The sequence below is a fragment of the Meleagris gallopavo genome, chromosome 26 (assembly GCF_000146605.3).
Source record: "Meleagris gallopavo isolate NT-WF06-2002-E0010 breed Aviagen turkey brand Nicholas breeding stock chromosome 26, Turkey_5.1, whole genome shotgun sequence".
In the NCBI taxonomy this organism is placed as follows: Eukaryota; Metazoa; Chordata; class Aves; order Galliformes; family Phasianidae; genus Meleagris; species Meleagris gallopavo.
This window is the reverse complement of record NC_015036.2, coordinates 3,599,017-3,621,334: the sequence shown is the minus strand read 5'-3', so window position 1 is coordinate 3,621,334 and position 22,318 is coordinate 3,599,017. Positions and strand designations below refer to the sequence as shown.

Below are 22,318 nucleotides of genomic sequence, written 5' to 3'. Positions count from 1 at the left end.
AAACAAACAGGAGCGGTGTGGGACAGGTGGTGACACGTCCCCTGCTTGCTGTGCCGTGCATGGCGTGTGTATGTGGGGATAATTAAAGTAACTGGAGCTCTTGGTACGATATAGAAATAAACCTATAGGGAGAGCATACAGAGACCTTTCGTGGCCATTGTGTGCACGCAGTTGAAGTGCATGGGAATGTACAAAGAAGAGACATTCTGGAGGCTGCTGTAGAAGCTCAGGGTGTGCTCAAGGTAGAGGTGCAGTGCGAAGCTGTCTGCGTGCTGCTGCTGCATGGTGTCTTCCTGCAAGCCCTGCTACGTGAGAGAGCCAGAGAGACAGGCGAAGAAATCAAAGCAGGTGTTTTAGTGATATTTTCTATTGGATTAATAATGACTAACAAATTGCATTAGGCACGGAAGGAATTGGAGCTGGCAGAGGAGTTTGCTTTCCTGTTCCTAGCCTTGTCTTTGCTTGTCTCTGTCATTGATTCTTGTTCAGCATGAAGTTGCCCAGCTGTGTAAGTGTTGGTGTCTCCAGTGCAAAGAGCTGAGTGATTGTGGAGCGGATCGGGCAGGAATTGCCTCTGAACAACAGGGTGAAATGGGGCAACACATTGCAGTGCTGCAGCTCCTCCATGCAGTGCCAACACCTGCAGGGCCATTAGCGGTGGGAAGGGCTCAGTAGGGCACTTAACAAAGTAGGCAGTTTGGATCTACTTGATTTGTGAGGGACCCTCTGCAATGCTGGGATGGATCGCTTGTGATGCGCTTTCCTTTGGAAGTGATGCATGTTTGGATTTCTCTCTGCCCTGTAGGATGAACGCGCGATCGTTGCTCAGTGCCTGTGCAGCCCTGCTGGTGGTAACCGTGCGGCACCAAGGTCAGTACTGCACCCCTGTGCCCCAAAACTGCCCCAGAAAACATCCTGTTTCCCTTGGTCAGAGTGTAACAGCAAGCAGTGTTTCCCTGGGTCTGGAAGGATGGGAGCACAGGCGCTAATTGTGCAGTGTGGACAGAGTGCACTGTGGCAGTGAACCTCCTGCCCGCACAAATGGCTCTCGCCTCACTGGGAGCAGTGAAGCAAGGATAGTTCAGGTTAAATGAGGAGCTGCCGTGCTGCTGGGAATATGAAGTTGGCAAAGCTGATAGATACAGCAATCCCAGCAGCTCTGCAGAGCTCTAAGCACATAACCTAAGTGAGCGTGCATAGTGCAAACATCTGAGTGCACACACGGAGGTGACTGTGGTTTTGCCGTGGTACAGAATCGGACCATGAAGAATTCCAAATGGCCAACATGTGCCAAGAAAATGATAAACTGGATGAGTAGCGATCTGGTGTGGGGCTGAACGCAGGATCCCAAGGAACTCAGAGCTTTTTTAGGGTGCCAGCAGGGTTAGGCCAGGTTTCCCCTTGTCTCTGTCCTCCTTGAGGCCAGACTGGGTTGGAAGGGTTCGCTGGTGACACTGTCAGGCAGCCTCAAGCAGGGAGCATCCTTGGGGTTGTTGAATTGAGTATCCCTGGTGCCACTGAGCAATGCACCTTGGGGCTGCTGGGTGGTACATCCTTAGGGCTGCTGAGCACAGCATCCCCAGCTCAGGCAGCACAGAGCCCCATTTCTGTAACCAAGACCTGTGAGCAGGCTGTCTGCAACCAGGGGCCTCTGAGAGGTGCAGGTTAGGACCTGGGAAATAAAAGCATGTTCCAAACTGAGGTAAACAGAGCTGGGATTGTTTGGAAGCATTGTGGCTCCCCTTAGCTCTGCTCGAATGTCACAAGGGCTGTGTGCTGCTTTTCTACATCAAAGAGAGGAGGAGGGGAAAGAAAGCCCATCTAAATCTCTGTTTGCTCAATGAAGGATTTTGCTGAGTGCCCCACCGTGCCCTCCCCAAAACCAGGATGGTTCTCTGTAAGCAATGAACCCCTCTCCTTGCAGTTCACGCCATGGCAAGTCTGTACCCATTTTGGCCAAATGACACAAAAACACCCAAAGTGGATGATGGGAGCTCTCCTGAGATCAAGCTCTCTGTTCCGTTCATCTTCTTTGGAGCCCCATACAGGACGGTTTATGTAAGTGGAGAACAGACTTTCCTTTTATTCTTTTCCTTGCCATTTGGCTGCACGTTAAACGCGCTCTCGCTGTCGTCAAGAATGGGAAGATTTATTAGCACCCACCTGACAAGTTCTTAGATTTCATGAACTGATAGGTTTTATGATTAAGAAAGTCAAAGGTATAGTTAATGGGCTAATGTTCATGGGGAAGGAATATAAAAGGCAATAAATTTTTTTTGTAGGTGATTAAATGGTACAGCAAAGCTCAGGGCTTGACACAAGGAACATTATTCCTGTTCCATGACAAGAAAAGAGAACATACAAAGACCCATAGGAAAAAAAAAAAGGGGTGATTTGGAGCTGTGTGGAGGTACCTAAGTCAAGGGTGGGATGCTGCCGTGCTCAAATGGCAGAGCAGTGACAACTGGCATTGGGAGGGCTCCTGGAGTGGGCTGTCAGGGGTGAGCACTTCTCTGTGTGTCCCTAAATACATCATGGGGTCATGGAATGGCTTGGGTTGGAAGGGACCCTAAAGACCACCTAACTCCAAGCCCTTCTAAAGCCCCACAAGTCTCACTAAGGTTGCACAAAGCCCCATCCAACCTGGCTGCTGGTTGGGGCACACACTGCACATGCTGTGGAATAATAATCCATTGCCCTGCGCAGCTACCCAGCCATACAGCCAGCTCTCAAAGGCTGGGTGCACACAGGGACCAGAGGCAGGTCCCAGCTGAGCTGGGTGCCAGCCTGCATGGCATTCTGATGGGTTCTCCATTGGTCTTTAGGAGCCTGATTGTGCAAACTTCCCAGGGTTTTGTCCTGCTTGGGGCTTTATGAGTCCATTTGGCCAAGAGTTCTCATGAGCTGCCATCGTTACAAACCACCCCCTGCCACAAAACGCTCACCCCACGTTTTGTGATGAGCCAGCAGCTTGCTTAGGCCTCTCTCCAGTGACCCCATCTCCTCGGGCAGGTGAACAACAACGGCGTGATCTCCTTTAACTCACTGGTCAGCCAGTTCACACCTGAAGCCTTCCCTCTGGCTGACGGCCGGGCCTTCGTTGCTCCCTTCTGGGCCGATGTGCACAATGGCATCCGTGGGGAGATCTACTACCGCGAGAGCACCGACCCTGAGCTGCTGGGCAGAGCCTCCAAGGACATCCGCAAGTACTTCAAGGACATGGCATCCTTCTCTGCCAGCTGGGTCTTCGTCGTCACCTGGGAGGAGGTGACGTTCTACGGGGGGAGCAGCACGACACCGGTAAGAGCAACAACTATGGTACGCATGGTGGTGGTTGTGAGAATGGCCATGAAAGCAGGGCTTGACCATAGGGATGGCCATGGCCATGGGGATGGCAATGCGGTGTTTTTCCCAGCTTGAATGGCATTTAAATTGCTGTAAGCTGTGACAGCAGCTGCCAGTGTGAGGTCTGTGCCATCCCACAGGAGATTGGGGTACAGGCAGTGTGTGAGGACTCCCTGCCGTCGTTTGGGGAAATGGACTTTTTGTATTTGCTTGCACTCTGCAAGTGCCAGAAGTTGGCTGCTTCTGTCTCGAGAAGTTGGCTTCGATAAGAAGTTCAGCTCTTTTCCATTTGCTAGCGAGGCTCGAGATGTAATGCATATTTTTGTGCCAGTCCTGGCAGCTCTTGCAGGAAAAAAATACACACACACATATATATATTTGCAGACAGGAGGCAATATAGAGGTTTGTGTATTGCCTGAAGAATTACATTTGCAACACAATGCAATTTATTTTGGTACAGAGCAGCATTCCTGCTCGATGGTGGCCAAGGCTCTGCGTTGGCATGCAGAACAGTGCAATGCAACTTAAGCAGGAAATTCATCGCAATGCAGAAAAGCTGCAGAAAACAATTTGGTGAATGTGGCCTCAGGGGCACGGTGGTTGCTCCAGTCTCTTGGTGGCTACGGAGCAAAAGCATGTGGCTTCTGATGGCTTATTTGTACGGCGTGGGTGCCCAATGCGTTTTTGGCCACAAGTGCCAGTTGAGAAGTTTGTGTGGTTGAGATAAACAGTTGCCTTTGAGTGGATCCCAGTGGAGGCTGCTGCATGGAGAAAATATGCAGAGTATAGGCACCTTCTATCTGTGTAAGTGTAGATGTGAGGAGCGTGGGTTTATGCTGCCTTGCCAGCCAGCAAAGTGTGTCCTTCTTGCACGGGGCATGATTTTGTCTGAGTGTTTGGGGCTGGAAATGCAGAGTCATTTCAAGTGAAAGGAAGGACAGATCGAGCAGGTAGTGATGGGAAGTGGCAGCCAAGCCAAACACATAACGTACATGGCTGCCTCGGCTGCAACGCACCGTTAATCGCATTGTGGAATATGAATGCTGAAGGGAGCTGGGTAAGATAACATGTCGAGAAATAGAGCTAAAAGAGGGTAATGGAAGAGAACGGGTCATAGCAGCTGGCTGCTGGTCTCATACAAGCTTATTCTCTTGCTGCCATCTATTGGCACGGAATTGGATGGGGAGCAGCACTGTGATTTCCCCAGGCTGAAGCACCAGATGGGATGGAGTGGTTGGGGTCACTGTATGTTGGGTCTCATTTGGCTCCTACTGCACCGTGGTGCTCCTGCTGTCCCCCGGGGCGCGGGTAGCACAAGGGTGGGTGGGCAGCGGGAGAAAAGCAGCCTCACCTTGTGCATCTGTTGGTGCTTTTCCAGGTGAACACGTTTCAAGCTGTTCTCATCACCGACGGGGTGTCATCCTTTGCCATATTTAACTACCAGGAGATCAGCTGGACCACAGGCACGGCCAGCGGAGGGGACCCCCTGACTGGGCTCGGTGGGGTGATGGCCCAGGTGAGGCTTTTGCTCCCTCTCCAGCTCTCGGATGGCTGCCCACAGCTTTCCTAATGTACCTGTGCTTCCCTGTGCCTCCTGTTCCTTCAGCATCCCTGGCATTGTAGATGGGCATCCCAGAATTTGGTGCCAGCAGCCATGCCACAGCTACCCCATCTGCCAAAAATGTGCTGCTGAGGTGTGTCTTAAAGGCTACAGGCATCAAACTGTCCCTTCTGGGCTTCAGCCATGCCCAGGAACATATTTTGCATTTATATGTGCATAAATATCTAAGCAGAGATCTGTACTGCTTGTAGTGCCTGTGGAGTTTTCAATTGCATCTAAACTACCTGAAAACAGATTCCTGAAAAGCCCCATTAACATTAAACAGAGCATGCCTGGAAATCATTGCAGGGTACAGGGAGGTGCAGAACTGCAGAGCTGCTTTCCTGCAGCAGGATACCTGACAGAATCTGCTCTCTATCCATTTTAGGCTGGCTTTAATGGTGGAAATATCAGCAACTTCTTCAGCATCCCAGGCTCCAGAACCCCAGACATAGTCAATATAGAGCAAACAACCAACGTGAACATCCCGGGGCGCTGGGCTTTCAAAATAGATGGCAGAGAAATAGATCCAGCCAACGGCTGCAGCCTGAGAGGTAAGGGAGGAATGGTTATGCCTTGTTACACGTTGTGGGATGTTGAAGAGCAAAAGGTCCTGCAGCCTGAGTGCCCCAGGCTGCACGAGTGTGGTTTTGCAAAGGCAGACAAGGTCTGAGTGGGCAGCTCAGAGAAAACATGGGGGCTGATAGGGCACTGAGAGCTCTGTGCCATTTCCAACCACCAACAAACAAAGCTGTCATCAGTGCTGGCTTTGTTGCATCCCTGCAGATTTATCAGCAATGCATTGTTAAAAGCTTCCATTTCTGCTGTCCAGGCCTATGATGTCAAAGGCTGGGCAGTTTGCAGCAGTCAAATGCCACTCAAGCCATCATCTTTCTAATGATGCAGACTAATTTCTGCAGTGCTGATAGGGACAATGGGAAGCACCTGGGGACAGTCCTGTCCTCTTGCCCCTGGGATGGGAAAAGCTGGCAGAATGATCCCATGTTTGTGGATCTTGTGGGTCTTTTCCAACCTTGATGATTCTATGATTCCATGATTCATGTCCTCTCTTTCTGTGGGAAGAATCAGAAGTTTCTGAGCAGGATAAATTCCATCACCCTGCACCAATTACAGTGTCTGCATGTGCATCAGTTCTGCTGTGGAGATATAGAGGGATGAAATGCACAGAGAGACAGAACAAGGACTGTGGTGTGGAGAGATTAAGGCATTGCCATTGGGCAAATAAAACTTATCAGGAACATGTACTGTGCTCCAGGAGTCTGCACAACAAGCAGGTTGTCACCTGCTGCTAAATGCTGTCACACCGTGCTGGGACATTTGGCTTCTTCACAGGCAGCCTTTAGAATTGTACTAAAGGAGACCTGCACACCCCAAAGGCTCTTCCAGCCCAAGAAGGGGTTAGATTCCCACCACCCTAACAGCTTCCAGCTGCCACCGCAAGAAGAAAGACCAGGTTTCACAATGGGGCCAAAGTCAGCCTCTGCTTCCAGCCTCTAGGGCAGTGTGCACATCCCACCAGAAGGTCTGTGTGTCCCAGCAGCTGCTTGCTTGCTCTCACAAGAGGAGATGAACCATGAGATGCTGGAGATGATGAGGCTTGCCATGCATAACAGAGCTCATTTGGCAAAACTCCATACACCAGGACAGCTGATGCAGGAGCTGTTGAGCCTAAGAAGAGCTGTTGTTTGTTGCAAGAAGTTGGGAAATAGCTTTTTTTTTTTTTTTGGAGGCACGGAAGAGCACAAAAAGTTTAGGAGAGGTAAAGCAGGCAGCTCACACATCCGCCTGAAAGAGAGGTGTGAAAGTCGACCATATGGAGGAGAGGGAATCTCTCAAGGCGTCTGCCACCCTTCGCCTGTCTTCTCCTGCTGCTCACGTCTCTCACAGGGAAACCTGCCTCCCTTACAGAGCCTCCGTGTGACAGCGGGCTGAGCATCCCCTCCTTGGTTCCCATCATAACCTATGCATGGATAGGAAGTTACTCATCAGCAGATCTTTGATTCCCTAGGTACCGTGAGTTCTTTTGGATTGGAAATGAATTGTCTCTAAACCTCTGATGACAGAGGCACTCTTTGATGGGCAAAGCCACCTGAAGGGAGTTATTACAGGAAAAAGGGCAAAGCTAACAAGCACAGTGGCACACAAGCACAGTGCTGGTGTTGAAGTGCTCTCCCCAGAGCAGCTGCAGAGCCCCCAGCTCTCTCTGCAGGTCACAGAAGCAAACCCAAGGACTTGTGTGACTGACTGAGTGACATTGTGCCTCTAGCTGTGGGTGAAGTTCCGATGTAAGTGTTTTATTTCTTTTCCATGCTTTTTAGGACAGTTTCTCCATCAAGGCGAGATCTTCTGGGAGAACTCAAACTGCAGCACCAAGTGCCGCTGCCTGGATTTCAACAATGAGATCTTCTGCCAGGAGATGGCTTGTGGCCCATTCGAAGCATGCGAGCCGAAGATCAAGTTCTTCCAGTGCGTGCCTGTGGAGAGCAGCACCTGCGTGGTGTTCGGAGATCCGCACTACCACACCTTCGATGGCTTCCTCTTTCACTTCCAGGGTTCCTGCTCCTACCTCCTCGCCAGGCAGTGCTGGCCAGGCTCCCAGCTGCCCTACTTCAACGTGGAGGCCAAGAATGAGAACCGAGGCGGCTCCTCCGTCTCCTGGCTGAGGGACATTTTTGTGGAGGTCTACTCGCATAAGATTGTCCTCCCGAAGGGCAGCTTTGGGAAAGCCAAGGTAAGAGCTACACTGAACAGCGGGAACTTGCCAGGTCTGGTCCTGATGGCGAGACCACGATAGTAGTCTTGTGTATTCCTTGGGAAGGGTGGAAGGCATGACAGCAAAGCCATGGGTCAACCGAGGCCTGAGGCTTACGGATGCCTGGCCAGCCTTCTCCTAGAAGCGTAGAATCATTAAGGTTGGAAAGACAGCTAAGACCATCTTAGTCCAGCCATCAACCCATCCTGTGACCACTTTAGATCATGTCACCCATCTATAAACATAAGGCCCTGCAGTGGGGTCCTATACCCCTCACGTGAAGCCTCAGCTGTTTTCCACAGTGGCTCAGTCCTCTGCTCATGTTCCCACAGGTGGATGACTTGGTGGTGTCCTTACCCATCTCCCTGGAGTTGGGCGCAATCAAAGTCTACCAAAGCGGCTTGTCCACAGCCCTGGAGACTGATTTTGGCCTGCTGGTGACTTACGATGGCCAGCACTATGCCTCCATCTCCGTTCCTGGCACGTACATCAATGGCACGTGCGGTCTGTGCGGGAATTACAACAAAGACCCTGAGGACGATGCGCTGCGCTCGGATGGCAGGTTGGCCTCCTCCGTGCCAGAACTGGGCGAGAGCTGGCGAGTTCCACACCCTGAGAGGAAGTGCTCACCTGGCTGCGTGGAGAACTGCAGCGTCTGCGATGCCTCCACCGAATCCCTCTATTTCTCCTCTGAATATTGCGGCTTCCTCAACAAGAGTGGCGGGCCGCTGTGGGAGTGCGGCTCCGTCGTGGACCCCACTGCCTTCGTACACAGCTGTGTCTATGATCTGTGCAGTGCCCGGGAGAACGGCACCGGGCTGTGCCAAGCCATCCAGGCGTACGCCGCGGTGTGCCAAGGCCTGGGCATCCCGGTGGGAGAATGGCGTGCCCAGATGGGATGCGGTAAGTGTGGGTGTGCTGGTGCTGGGGGCAAGTTGTGGAGTCTGCCTGAGATCCTGGTGTGAGAGGGAGCTGGGATGGGGAACCACATAAATGGGAGAAACAGAAGAGATGAGGGAAATGAAAGGAATGATGTTGCCTGAGGCAGAGGGGGTCTGGTGAAAGCCACTTCTCTGCAATGTGAGAGTTTCATGATAGCCTATGGGTGGCAAGAGTCAGGCAAGAGGGGGGAGCTCAGCAATGCCGTGTGAGCAGTGGGCTGCTGTGCTGACAGCCTGCACCCGAGTTGGGGCTGGCTAGCAGTATGCTGGTCAGTGCACCCTCCTTGCTTTTGGTAGCAAATAGTTGCAGGAGGCTCAGTGGTGAAGGGGCTGCTTCAGAGGAGTTTTTGCTTGCATTAAGAGAATGGCCAGCAAGGCGTGGGTGAGAAATGGAAGATCCAAGTCTACTGTAAAGTGGGAATGCTAGGTCATTTTACATTAGGTTGAGGTCCCTAGCTCAGAACCACATGATAACACAGTCATCCTGTTGTTTGTGTCCCCTTGGTACCTGCAGAGGCAGCTGTGCAGTGCCCGGAGCACAGCCACTACTCAGTGTGTGCCAGTGGCTGCCCTGCCACCTGCTCAGACCTGACAGCCCCACTGCGCTGCACTGCACCCTGCACCGAGGGCTGTGAGTGCGACGATGGCCACGTGCTGAGCGCCGACCGCTGCGTCCCTGTGCAGAAGTGTGGCTGTGACGTGGATGGACGGTACTACCCCATCGGAGAGGTGTTCTGGGCAACAGCAAACTGCACAGCAGAGTGCCAGTGTGAGGACGGCGGGGAGGCCAAGTGCTTCAACACCAGCTGCCCCGAAGGAGAGGTCTGCACCATTGAGGATGGCTACCGGGGCTGCTACCCAAAGCGGGAGGGCCTGTGTTCAGTGGGACAGAACCAGGTGCTGCAGACATTTGATGGCGTCACCTTCCCCTACCCGCTGGAGCACTCTTACACGCTGCTCAAAACCTGCGTGGAGAAGCCTGACTTCATCGAGGTGGACGTCAGCCAGAAGAAGCCGGGATACGCTCCCAATGGACTGCGTGTCGTGCGGATCCAGGTGGTCGGCCAGGAGGTGAAGGTCGGAGGAGCCAGCCTGTCGGAGGTCAAGGTAAGGCCGTCACCAAGGTGGGAGGCATTGGCTTGTGCCATGCCACAGTGTCCCCGTGGAGAAGAGCTTATGGGTGTATGGCTCTGGACTGTTCCTTGAGATCAGAGCCATCACAAGTGTCAAAGTCTACTCATCTCTTATATCCAAGGCAAGAGGTAAAAGGACTGGGATTGCATTCACCCATGGTCCCTATCCCATAGACTTCACAGCAGCTGCCAGCACTGGTGAGAAGACCACGGGTGCTGACCAAGACTCTGTTCTCACAACCCAGCTCATGCCAACCCTCCACACCAAAGAGCTAGGGGAAAGCAGAGGATATCTTATTGTATCTTGAAAGCACTTGTATTTTGATTGAGGTCAAAATACAAGTGGCTATAGTCAGCAAAATAGCTGTGGAAAAGAAGGAATACCCCAACATTGAAGGTCTCCGTGCTTTCTGAATCCTAGCCATACCCATTTTTACTCTGTTTTGCAGCTGAGGTTTTGCTCTTTGTCCTGTCAAGCCATGACAGCCACAGTAGAGCAGGCAGAATGCCCTGCTGTCACAAAACATTAACTGGAACCATTGCTAAAATTCCCAGCTATTTTCTATTTGCCAAGCGTTTATTAGCAGTGAGCAGTGGTACAGGATGCAGGAAGGATGCAGTCAGGTGAGGCAACCCTAAGCTCAAGGCTTGAGTGGGAGCAGATGGAGCAGTTGCCATCAAGGTAGAGGAGGAAGGCAATACCATGGTGTCTGTACCATAGGATTTAACGTAGGGTTGCATATGTCCATCCTGCCTTGTAGCACTGCTATTTCCATTGGCTTGCCAAGCCAAATCAGGAGGCTTTTTGAATGCTGCTGTGTTCTCCTCTAGCTTACTCTTGGTTGAATTTGCTCTGTCTTTGAATGAAATGCAAGGAAATGACTGCATCCGCCCATGTGAAGGAGATTCCCAGCCTTCAAAGGTGGAGACCAGGTTTAGCCTTCCTGTCGTGGTGCAGACGGGACCATCTTGCAGAGTCACGTTGCCCTTACCGATGCCTTCCCTTGCAGGTGAATGGCTATGATGTGGACTTGCCATATTTCCACCCTTCTGGCCACCTGGAGATCTACCGCACTGACAACGGCACTGTGACGGAGTCAGAGGGGCTCCTGAGCATTGGCTACTACGATTCAGGCCTTCTGGAGATCCACCTCTCCACCGCCTACTTCAACTGCACTGGGGGTCTTTGTGGCTTCTTCAATGGCAACGCCAGTGATGAGTTTTGCACGCCCAAGGGCAAGTGCACGGACAACCTGGAGCTCTTCCTGGAGAGCTGGACAACGTTCGATGAGATCTGCAACGGGGAGTGCGGGGACCTCCTCAAGGCATGCAACAATGACTCGGAGCTGCTCAAGACTTACCGGAGCCGCTCCAACTGCGGCATCATCAATGACCCCACCAACAGCTCCTTCCTGGAGTGCCACAGCGTGGTCAACGTCTCGGCCTACTACAGAACGTGCCTCTTCCGCTTGTGCCAGAGCGGAGGCAACCAGTCAGAGCTGTGCGATGCAGTGGCACGCTATGCCAGTGCCTGCAAGAACGCCGAGGTGGACGTCGGCCAGTGGAGGAGCCACAGCTTTTGCCGTGAGTCTACAAAAGCTTTTGAGTATCTGGGGCGCTAAGAAGGAGATGTAGCCCCGTCTGCTTTGGGATGGGTGTTTTTCTTGGAGCTGATGGGTGTTCAGAGGTCGGTCCCCATTTTTTATGGGACCTTGCCCTGTGCCTTGTCGCTGGTGCGTACCTTGTAATGATGTTCCTATGAAACAAAACTGGGAAACCATTTAGAAGAGGCACCCCAACCTTATTGGTTGCTTGGGAGCAAAACAGCACCACAGAATGTACAGCATTTATAGAAGCCTGAAATCACAGTAGTGGGTGGGCAGACTTGCATAAACCGCAGCTATTTTCTTGCTCTCTTGGCTACCACAGAGGTTGGTGTCATCAAAAGAGCTACATCCAACAGAGCCATCCTCCGCAATGGAGGCTGAGGCATACAGAGCATCTCCTCAGTAGCACCAAAGGGAGAGAGGCTGCATTCTGCTCGCATACCAAAAGTCTCTCAGTTGTTTCACTTGCGAGGCAGCATTTGCAAAGCCTGTACCATACCACGGTCAGGAGCTCACTCATATCAGGAAGGGCAAGCCAGCAGGTGACCGGTGCATAGTGGGACCACAACATGCCCGAAAGACGAGGATACTCCATCTCACCTATCAATGGTAGTTTCTAAGTGACACCTTTGCCCACAGAGACAGATTTCCCCATTAAGCGGTTTTGTGATGGTGTTTCAGGAGACACAAGGAGGTGTACGATGCGGTGCAGGAGCGTTCCAGGGCTGCAGATGGTGGCTGACAGTACTGTAAGCCATCACCAGAGGATAATTTGAATACAGCCTGTTTTTAGCTGTGGCTGTAAAGTTACCGTTAATAGGAAAACATTCATAATTCAGCAGCGAATGCGAAAAAATCTCCAGCATGGCTGTACAGAGTAGGCAGCCCACTTCTCTGCTGTGCAAGTTGTAGAGAGGCATCCCTTTGGGAGTGGGGCGTCCATTTTTAAGTGGGGTGTCCATTTGGAAGAGGGAAGCAGGACGTCCTCTTTGGGTTGGCAGGAGGAGGCATCACTTGGCATGGAACTGCAATGTGAGGAGGGAGGTGGCAGAGAGGAGTAGGAGTAACCAAAGGAGTGGGAATACCCAGTGGCAGGCAGGCTGCTGGGACTAGTTCTCTATTTGTACCGAGTGAGTCAGTATTCACCTCATGTCCACCTTCTGTCTGTAATCCACCTCGGTGCTCCTTGCACCATGGCTGCGGGAGCTGCTAACTCACACACTTAATTTGATGCCCCCAGCCCTGGCATGCCCAGAGAACAGCCATTTTGAGGAGTGCATGAGCTGCGTGGAGACCTGTGAGACTCTAGCCACGGGCCCTGTCTGCATGGACACCTGCACAGAGGGCTGCCAGTGCGACGAGGGCTTTGCCCTGCGTGGTTCCCGCTGCGTGCCCCGCGGTGAGTGCGGCTGCAACTTTGAGGGCCGCCAGCTGGCCACCAACCAGACCTTCTGGATGGACATCTCCTGCCACTTCCTTTGCTACTGCAATGGCTCAGACAACAGTGTGTACTGCGAGAACATCTCCTGCAAGGACGACGAGTACTGCCTAGAAGAGAATGGCCTCTACTACTGCCATGTCCGCACCGATGCCTCTTGCATCGTCTCTGGTTATGGGCACTACCTGACATTTGATGGCTTCTCGTTCGACTTCCAGAGCAGCTGTGCCTTGGTGCTGTGCACCACCATCTCACGGCCGCGTGCAGAACGGTCAGACACCTTCCCCACGTTCACTGTCACGGCTAAGAACGAGGATCGTGACACTTCCCTGGCCCTTTGGGTGAAGCAAGTGGAGGTGGAGGTCTTCAACTACAACATTGTCATCCACCGTGCCTACAAGTACACGGTGATGGTGAGTGGGGCCGTGAAGGTCGGGTGGTGCTGAGGGGTGATCCCTTCCCACCCCAGCTGCGGCTCCTGGAGCTCCAGGTGGTTTCCCTAGGCACAGAGTCTTGCTGTCTCATTTCCTTCCCCACAGATCAACAATGAACGGCTCTACCTACCCCTGAAGCTGGGCCAGGGCAAAGTGAACATCTTCGCCTTTGGTTTCCACATTGTGGTGGAGACCGACTTTGGGCTGAAGGTGGTGTACGACTGGAAGACCTTCCTCTCCGTCACCATCCCACGCAGCTTCCAGAACCTGACCTACGGCCTCTGCGGCCGCTATAACGGCAACCCCGACGATGACCTGGTGGCTGCGGGTGGCATGCCTGCCTTTGGCATCACTGACTTCGTGCAGAGCTGGGCCAAGCGGGACACCTTCTGTCGGGTGGGCTGTGGTGACCGCTGCCCAGCCTGTGGCAAAGTGGAAGGCTTCTGGAAACCCCAGCAGCTCTGCAGCCTCATTCCTAGCCAAAGCGGTGTCTTTGCCAAGTGCCACAGCAAAATCAACCCCAGCTATTTTTACAAGAACTGCCTCTTTGACACATGTGTTGACGGGGGAGCCATGCAGACAGCCTGCGGCTGGCTGCAAAACTATGCCAGCACATGCCAGACACAGGGCATCGCCATCATCGGCTGGAGGAACTTCACCTCGTGCTGTAAGTGCTGCCCTGCCAACGAGCTCTTATTTAGCCCTTTGGCCAGCTCTGAGTCCTCAGTTTGATCACTAATATAGAGAGGTGGTCAATTGGAAGCCCCTAGACCATGGAAGTGTCAATGTCATGGCAGTGGCACCATGTCAGAGTTGACCTGGGGCATGCCAGAGCTATAGCGGTACCGGCACATGCAGCTGAATTTACTCCCCAGGAGTTTTAGTTGTGAGCTTTGCAGCCAGCAGTGTTTCCTCTAATGAAGTTGCTTGCTATTGTCAATAAGATTACACTGCAGTGTTCAATTAGGCTCCCGAGGATGGGAGTCATGAGTCTCCCCGGCAGCCGCTCTATCTGGCAAATCAGCTGGGAAGTAATTGCTATCAGTAACAAGACCAAAAATTAAATTTATGTCATTCTTCCTCATAACGAACCACCTCACAGCTCTGGAGGAATCGTTTCAGCAGCGCAGGGGCAGCATGGCCACATGCCTACATCCCATGTCCCCGTCCCACATAGTTCCTGGTGAGCTGGTGGCACCTTTGGGTGTGCAGTGGCCAAGCAATGGAGGTGAGCTGTCAGTGACACATACACTGAAACGTGTCCCCATGCTGTCTGGGAGTCCATAGGATCACCAGGAGCACCCCTGTCACCCAGCACAAGGGTCAGCAGGAGTGACCAGTAGCAGGGCAGCAGACAGCAACAAGGGTTTGTGCACTGCATGCATCAAGACACAGTCTTTGTGTGCCAGCAGTAGGACTCTAATCCCAGTGTGACCCTCCCAGCTCACAATAATCTATGATGATTCCCTGTGAGATTATGGCTGGCAGCGATCAGGCTGTAAAAGGAAGGAGCAGGTAGGAGAAGTCCTTAATCTGCAGGGAATTAATCCACCTCCCTCGTGTTCTCCCCTCCCGTTGCAGCTGTCAGCTGTCCTCCTAACAGCCACTATGAGAGCTGTGTGTCCCTATGCCAGCCCCGCTGTGCTGCCATCCGCCTGAAGAGCGACTGCGGCCACTACTGCGTGGAGGGCTGCCAGTGTGACCCCGGCTACGTGCTGAATGGCAAGAGCTGCATCCTGCCCCAGAACTGCGGCTGCTACTCTGATGGCAAATACTACGAGGTACGCTGGGAGCATTCTTCCCTCGGTGCCCTCACTGTAACCCTTTGTGATAATCCTTGAAGGTGGGATGCGCGATCCAGGGAGGTGTTGTAGGGTGTCACGTTGTGCCTGGTCACCATGGTATGAGGTGATGGATCTAGGGATCTAAGTAGAGCTCGCATGGGAAACACTGACCTCCCAACACAGGGCTCTGTGTGACTCGAGATGAGCCAAAAACAAGGGCAGGATATGACAGGGTGCCAGCAGGCCTAGGGGGATAGAGGAGAGCAAAGTCATTTCTGGCACATCACACTTCCTTCATCGTGTGGTTGTTGAGTGAGGATGGTTTGGGAGAGGGTGCTGGGATGCTGGGACAGGAGATTGGCGAGCAGGGATGTTCAGCACTTGCAGCCATGTTGTTGTGCATGCACTGAGCATAGTGCTGCTTATGAAATCTACTTATTTGTAACCATGTGATGTTCGTTGGGATTTTGATCTATCAGTGTGATGTACCACACCACAGTACAGCAGTCTTAATGCATCGTGGGATCCCAAAGGACAAGGCAGTGCAGAGGCAGGATTACTGTTATGGTGCAGGATACTGTTATAGTGCTGTTTTGAGGAAGGAGTGGCTCGAAGACAACTAGGTGCCATTGCTATCCTCCACATTTCCTTTGTCAGATGTTCATGTTCCTGTTCTATGTTGGATTGGAAGCAGGTAGGCATGATATCTGCACCAGTCTGGCCATGTCGGGAAGACAATACTTTCTCGGTATTATTTTGATGAAGGGCTTTACAGAACCAGTGGGTTGCATGATGCACATTTACAGCAAGATTCCCCTCTGGTCCTCAGTGCATCGAGATTAGTGCAGTCCTTACCTGTAGCTGCAGTCACTTGCTTCGTTTTGTGCTGAGATGCTTGGGCACATCCACTTTGCTCGCCCTCTTTGGACTCGTGCTGGAGGACTCACTCTAGGGGTTTATCAGTTGCTTGCAAGTTTGGTTCTGTTCCAGAGAGGCACTCGGCATGTACTTTATGCTCTCTGCTCAGCCATCATCACCCGATTTCCCTTTTTACATGGAGAAAGGGAGTAAATCCATGCAGAATGTCCACAGAGGACCTTGCAGAGGTTCCCACCCCCCTGATCCACCACCCCTTGCTCTCGCAGCCCAAGCAGCTCTTCTGGAACGGGGACTGCACACGGCGGTGCCGCTGCTTCCGGCGCAACCTGATCCAATGCGACCCGCGGCACTGCAAGTCGGACGAGGAGTGCGCCTCACGCAACGGCGTGCGCGGCTGCTTCAGCACACGCAGCTCCTTCTGCCTGGCGGCGGGCGGCGGAGTCTTCCGCACCTTCGACGGCGCCTTCCTCCGCTTCCCCGCCAACTGCGCCTTCGTGCTGTCCACCATCTGCCAGAAGCTGCCCGACTTCTCCTTCCAGCTCATCATCAATTTCGATAAGTGGTCCTCGCCCAACCTCACCGTCATCTCCCCCGTGTACTTCTACATCAACGAGGAGCAGATCCTCATCAGTGACAGGAGTACTGTCAAGGTGAGGTCTTGCTGAGGTCAGGGACCATCTCCTGAGCAGAAGCGGTGTGACATTGCTGGTCATGGCAGTAGAAGCAGCTTCATGTGAGACAAGCAGCCACTCTCTGCTGTGCTGGGCAGAGGGACATTGGCCAGTTTGAGACGAATGTTGGTGGTCTGATGGAGGGGGGTGAGCCAGCGCCCATCATTGTGCCCATCATCTCGTGCAACCCCTTGGTGAGAGGGGGACGCAGATCCAAGAGAATAATCATTCAAGTGTAGTATAATCCTGCAGAAATCAACATGTAGGCTGCCATACTAATTAAGAAAATTTGGAGGACACAGGCACCTAAATAGAAGGGGACTGCTCTTGAATCTAGATATTTCTTAGGCATCAATATGTAATGGACTCTGATTTTTTACATAGCTGGAATGCTTCTTATGGTAGTACACCATCAGCAGAAGTTGTAGAGAAGGCTTAGTTCTTATATAGAAATGTTCAGTAGTTTTAAACTGAAAGAGTGTAGATTTAGACTAGATATTGGAAAGAAATTCTTTACTGTGAGGTTGGTGAGAAACTGGAACAGGTTGCCCAGTGAGGCTGTGAATGCCCTCTCCCTGGAAGCATTCAAGGCCAGGCTGGATGGGGCTGTGAGCAGCCTGGTCTAGAGGGAGGTGTCCCTGCCTATAGCAGGGGGTTGGAACTGGATGATCTTTAAGGTTCCTTCCAACCCTAACCATTTTATGATTCTATGATCTACTGGATCTTGCTGTTGTGCATTCATCACCTCTGTATCTATTTAAAGTTATCCTTGCTTGATTTTATCACAGAATCTTGAGGTGGAAACAGAGGAGGATGCGGAATATGCATAGGGGCATTCTGATTTTGGGGTAGAGACACATCACATGTGGCCTGTCTTAGCAGGAGAGGACTTGTGAGCTAGAGCCCATGCATGTTTGTATGGCCTTATGCTGGCACATAAGGGAGGCAAGGACTTCAGAGTGATTCACTGGAGTTTAAGAAAGGCAGCTGTTGATGCAGAGTTCTTGTGTTTGCATGCTTGGGGTACTGGAAAACATTTGTGGAGACTGCAGGGGGACGGTGCTCCTGCCCAGTGGTGGGGAGGATGAAGGGATGTCATCCTTGCGTCTCCCCCCTGCGCCAGGTGAATGGCAGCCTCGTGAGCATCCCCTTCGTCACGGGACTCTCCACCAAGATCTACAACCAGGAGGGCTTCCTGGTGATCGACTCCGGCCCCGACATCCAGATCCGCTACAACGGCTTCAACGTCATCAAGATCACCATCGGAGACCGGCTGCAGAACAAGGTGTGCGGGCTGTGCGGCAACTTCAACGGTGACCCGACGGATGACTATGCGACGCTGCGGGGCAAGCCGGTGGTCAGCAGCGTGGTGCTGGCACAGAGCTGGAAAACCAACGGCATGCAGAAGAGGTGAGGTGGATGTGGTGGGAGGGCACGGGGCTGGGCAGTTGGGGACCCCCCCCTCACAACGTGTCCGGTGCCCGCAGCTGCAACGAGCTGCAGTACTCCCAGTACGCCGCGTCCTGCGACAACGTCCAGATCCAGAAGCTGCAGAGCGACAGCTACTGCCTGAAGCTGACAGACATGAAGGGCTTCTTCCAGCCCTGCTACGGCCTCTTGGACCCTCTGCCCTTCTACGAGTCCTGCTTCTTGGATGGCTGCTACAACCGCAAGCAGGTGCAGCTGTGCGGCTCGCTGGCCGCCTATGGTGAAGCGTGCCGTACTTTCGGCATCCTGGGCACCGAGTGGATTGAGAAGGAGAATTGCTGTAAGCAAGATGGGCTCCTGTGGGTGCTCAGGGTGCACTGGGCCCAGAGCACAAGGGTAAAGGTGCGTCTCGCGCTGTTTAGCAGGAGTGGTGGAGGACCCCTGTGCTGGCGCCGACTGCCCCAACCGGACCTGCGAGCTGGATGATGGCGGGGAGCTGTGTGGCTGCATTGAGCCCCCACCCTATGGCAACAGTGAGCCCAGGGCTGGGAGGGATGACTGGGATGGGGATCTGGGCCCGGGGTGTCCTTTCAGTTGGTTCCATGAGCCTTCTCCTTCTCTCCTAGCCACCCATGACATCATTGATGCAGAGGTGACGTGCAAAGCCGCACAAATGGAGGTGTCCATCTCCAAGTGCAAGCTGTTCCAGCTGGGCTTCGAGCGCGAGGGCGTACGGGTCAATGACCGCCACTGTCCTGGCATAGAGGGCGAGGACTTCATCTCCTTCCAGATCAACAACACCAAGGGCAATTGCGGCAACCTGGTGCAGGTGGGACAGGGTGATGGGCTAATGGGCCCAGGGGTGGATGCTGCAGGCATTGGGTATTGTCTCATCTGGGAGCAATGGGGCAGGAAGGCAGCAAGGGCACAGCGTGCTGTAGGGTGGCTCCTCAATGATGAAAGGGACCTAAGAGGTGGTCAGCGCTTGGGATGCATCTTGCCTTGAGCCTCGGTCATATTTGGGTAGAAGAAATGGTATTTTCAGAGTTACACCATATGTTTTGGGTCTGAGGCATCTGCCACAAGTGGGAGATCAGAGATGGTCACTTGAGAGGGATGCCCCGTTCTGCCTTCTGCAGTCCAACAGCACTCACATCGTATACAAGAACACGGTGTGGATTGAAAGCGCGAACAACACAGGCAACATCATCACCCGGGACCGGACCATCAACGTGGAGTTTTCCTGTGCCTATGAGCTGGACATCAAGATCTCTCTGGACTCGGTTGTGCGGCCAATGCTCAGGTCAGAGCAGAGCAAGTAGTTCATGTGTGGTGCATGGACAGCAAGGTTACACTATGCAAACAACAGCCAATGTGAGGTCCAAGACTTTTTTTTTTTCTTTTTTCTTTTTATTAGTGTGATCAACCTGACAGTGCCAACGCAGGAAGGAAGCTTCACAACCAAGATGGCCCTGTACAAGAACTCCTCCTACAAGCACCCATACCGGCAGGGGGAAGTGGTGCTGACCACGCGGGACGTGCTCTACGTGGGGGTCTTTGTGGTGGGGGCTGACTCCAACCACCTGATCCTGATGCTGAACAAGTGCTATGCAACGCCCTCACGGGACAGCAATGACAAACTGCGCTACTTCATCATTGAGGGAGGGTGAGTGACCACAGGTGCCTTGGTTTGGTTATCTATGGAAAGCATAGCTCCACAGGAGCTACTATGAAAACACCTACATCTATCCTAGCCAAAACTGGAATGTCATAGGGGTGCAGAAACATGGGTCCTATGATGCTCATATAGGCATAGTGGCATCAAGGAGAATAGCTGAAAGATTTGGTCAAGGCGGGGTCTCATAGGGACAGAAGCAAGCAGTGTTGCTTGAAGGAGGGTCCCAGTCAGAGAGGCACCGTGGCCAGCTTTTTTCCTGCTCACAGATGCCAAAACTTGAAGGACAACACCATTGGCATAGAGGAGAACGGTGTGTCCCTGACCTGTCGCTTCCATGTCACTGTCTTCAAGTTCATTGGGGACTACGACGAAGTCCACCTGCACTGTGCTGTTTCACTGTGTGACTCGGAGAAGTACTCCTGCAAAATAGTAAGTGAGGCTAAGGCTGAGGGTCGCTGGGGTTGGGGGTTTTCTGAGGCAGAGGTGGAACATGTTGTGCATGGCTCATGTATTCAAGGGGCAGCCAGAGAGGCAGCCTTGAGGAAGAGATGGGGAGGATTGAACATCCCTCTGGCTGCAGGGAGGAGAGCTCTGCTGTGGGAAGACCCCAGTTGTGTTGGGGGGGGGGTCTCTTGGGGGGTCTGGGTTGGAGGTGTGTGGAGAGGGCTTGGTCGGTGGCCAAGAGTAATAAATGTGCTGACATCTCCATGCAGAACTGCCCCCAGCACCGGAGGTCAGCCAATGCCTTTACCCACGAGGCCCACGAGCAGATCCTGTCAGTGGGGCCCATTCGGAGGAAACGTAAGTGTGTGTGGCCCTGAGGACAGGCATGAGGGGTCTTCTACCTTATGTGATGATCCCCTTGGTGCAAGGAAAGATGGCCAGGACATGGGAGTGAGCAGTGGAAGGGGATGGGAGAGTTCCAGTAGGACTCATCACTGGAGGGAGTTGGGGTCCTGGTGGACAACTGAGGGCTGCTCAGGATCCAGCAGCCTCTCTCACTATCTGTCATGCACAAAGGATCAGACTGGTGTGAGGACAACGGTGGCTGTGAGCAGATCTGCACGAGTCAAGCGGATGGACCCCTGTGCAGCTGCGTGACAGGGACACTGCAAGGGGACGGCAAGAGCTGCAGGGGTAAGCACTGGGGCTTGGCCCAGTCATTGTGTGAGGTAGGCATGGACATCTATGCAACAGAGGGGCTGCTGGCATCCAGAGATGGAGGGAGTGCAGCCTTTTTTAGATCAGGACAGAGATGAGGCTTGGATAATGCATGCTTTGGGTTAGCTGGAGTGGGATGGAGGCATTTAGCTGTGTGGACATGGAGTGCTGCAAATCTGGTGATGCTTTACCATGAAGGGCTTGTCAGACAGTCAGTCAACAGTGGGGCTTTGCGGGTTTGGCAGCACACATCAGTGTCTGCAGAGGAGCAGGGCTGTATGGAGGAACAAGGCAGACTGGGCAGCGGTTTGTTGATGGGCTTCCCAGCTGAGAGGTGATCAGCTCAGGGGGTCTGGGGAAGGGGTTGCCTGCAGGTCCCACCTAACTTGCAAGTGTCTGTTGCACCCATACGCGTAATCTTTTTTCATTTTGCAGCCTCCAGCTCTTCAGCAGACAGCCGAGCCCAAACAAGCCTTCTGGTGGTGGCACAGCTGTGGCTGTGGGCGGTTCTGCAGGACCCAACCTCATAGGGGTGGCTCTGCTGCCCAGCCATGTACTGTTCTCGTGTCAGCCCGAGTCTCTGTAGGGTAGCAGCCAGCACCCCCAGCGACAAACCCACCGCCGAGCCGGCCCCTCGGCTATAGCAGCGATTGGGATCGACCTGGAGTGAGGAGGGATGATCACTGGAAGCACAGAAGGCACCTTGACCTCAACAGCAGCGGAGATGAGGAAACTCACAGGGCTTACAGCTTTTCCCCAGGTTCTGTCCTGTAGCATTTTGCCCAGGTGGGCAGCACCTCTGTTAGCAGAGCAGGATGGGCTGAGCCTCGTCCACATGTAACATCCGTACTCTCAGAGGGGCCCCCAGTGGGGGAGGGGCCTTTCCGAGGGCCTGGGACAACGGCAATCTCTCAGAACGGTCGGCATCATCAGAGCGCTGGGATGCAGCCAGAGGTAGGTGGCACCGCGCACGGAGGAGCGCGCTCGGCTCGGAGGACGTTGGCACTGCATGGGAACTCATCATCCGCCAGATCTTCATCCAAGGGAGCGGTGGGGGTGCGGGGCAGAGGGCTGAGCGTGTGCCCGGGGGGGGACGGAGAGCATAGGCAATGCTTTTGGTAAGAGAAGCGTGCTCTGAGGTGTAGGAAGAGGAGAGAAGAAGGGGCACGACGTCCTTTGAGGGGCGAGTGAAGGGTGGGAGGACGCACAACGGGGCTGGTGCCGGGGTCGTTTCTGTGGGTGACTGGTCTGGTGTTGGTAAATTGTGACACGGCTGCGTGGGAATAAAAAGTGTTGTACTCCTTCGTAAGCAGCGTCGTCCTGCGTGCTGGAACAGAGCGGGGAGAGAGGCCGGGAGGCACCGATGTTTAGTGGGAAGCGGTGGGAATCACAGCTGCACTGAGCAGCAGAGAAGCTCTGCGCGGACGCGGGAGGCGATCGAAGCCC

The 22,318-nt window shown here is 53.3% G+C and overlaps 1 protein-coding gene across 1 annotated transcript; it reads left to right on the top strand.

Moving 5' to 3' along the window:
- The first annotated feature begins 543 nt into the window (after nt 1-543).
- On the top strand, nt 544-21,996 carry TECTA (tectorin alpha). The gene is made up of 23 exons (XM_019623026.2): nt 544-870; nt 1,925-2,058; nt 3,013-3,300; nt 4,724-4,861; nt 5,334-5,499; nt 7,285-7,697; nt 8,051-8,621; nt 9,174-9,766; nt 10,803-11,376; nt 12,640-13,250; nt 13,377-13,938; nt 14,853-15,052; nt 16,201-16,584; nt 17,729-18,015; nt 18,093-18,373; nt 18,456-18,566; nt 18,660-18,862; nt 19,173-19,336; nt 19,451-19,699; nt 19,978-20,140; nt 20,425-20,512; nt 20,732-20,848; nt 21,308-21,996. Exons 1-23 carry the CDS (start codon nt 732-734, stop codon nt 21,400-21,402), a joined length of 6,531 nt encoding a protein of 2,176 aa, XP_019478571.1. The 5' UTR covers nt 544-731; the 3' UTR covers nt 21,403-21,996.
- The last annotated feature ends 322 nt before the right edge of the window (nt 21,997-22,318 follow it).

What these genes read in the sequence shown, in the direction of transcription:
- TECTA (XM_019623026.2), top strand. Translation starts at nt 732, where the DNA reads ATGCTGGGATGGATCGCTTGTGATGCGCTTTCCTTTGGAAGTGATGCA. An exon ending in GGGGGAGCAGCACGACACCG is followed by an intron (nt 3,301 to 4,723) that starts GTAAGAGCAACA and finishes GTGCTTTTCCAG; the next exon opens with GTGAACACGTTTCAAGCTGT. An exon ending in CCTACAAGTACACGGTGATG is followed by an intron (nt 13,251 to 13,376) that starts GTGAGTGGGGCC and finishes CCTTCCCCACAG; the next exon opens with ATCAACAATGAACGGCTCTA.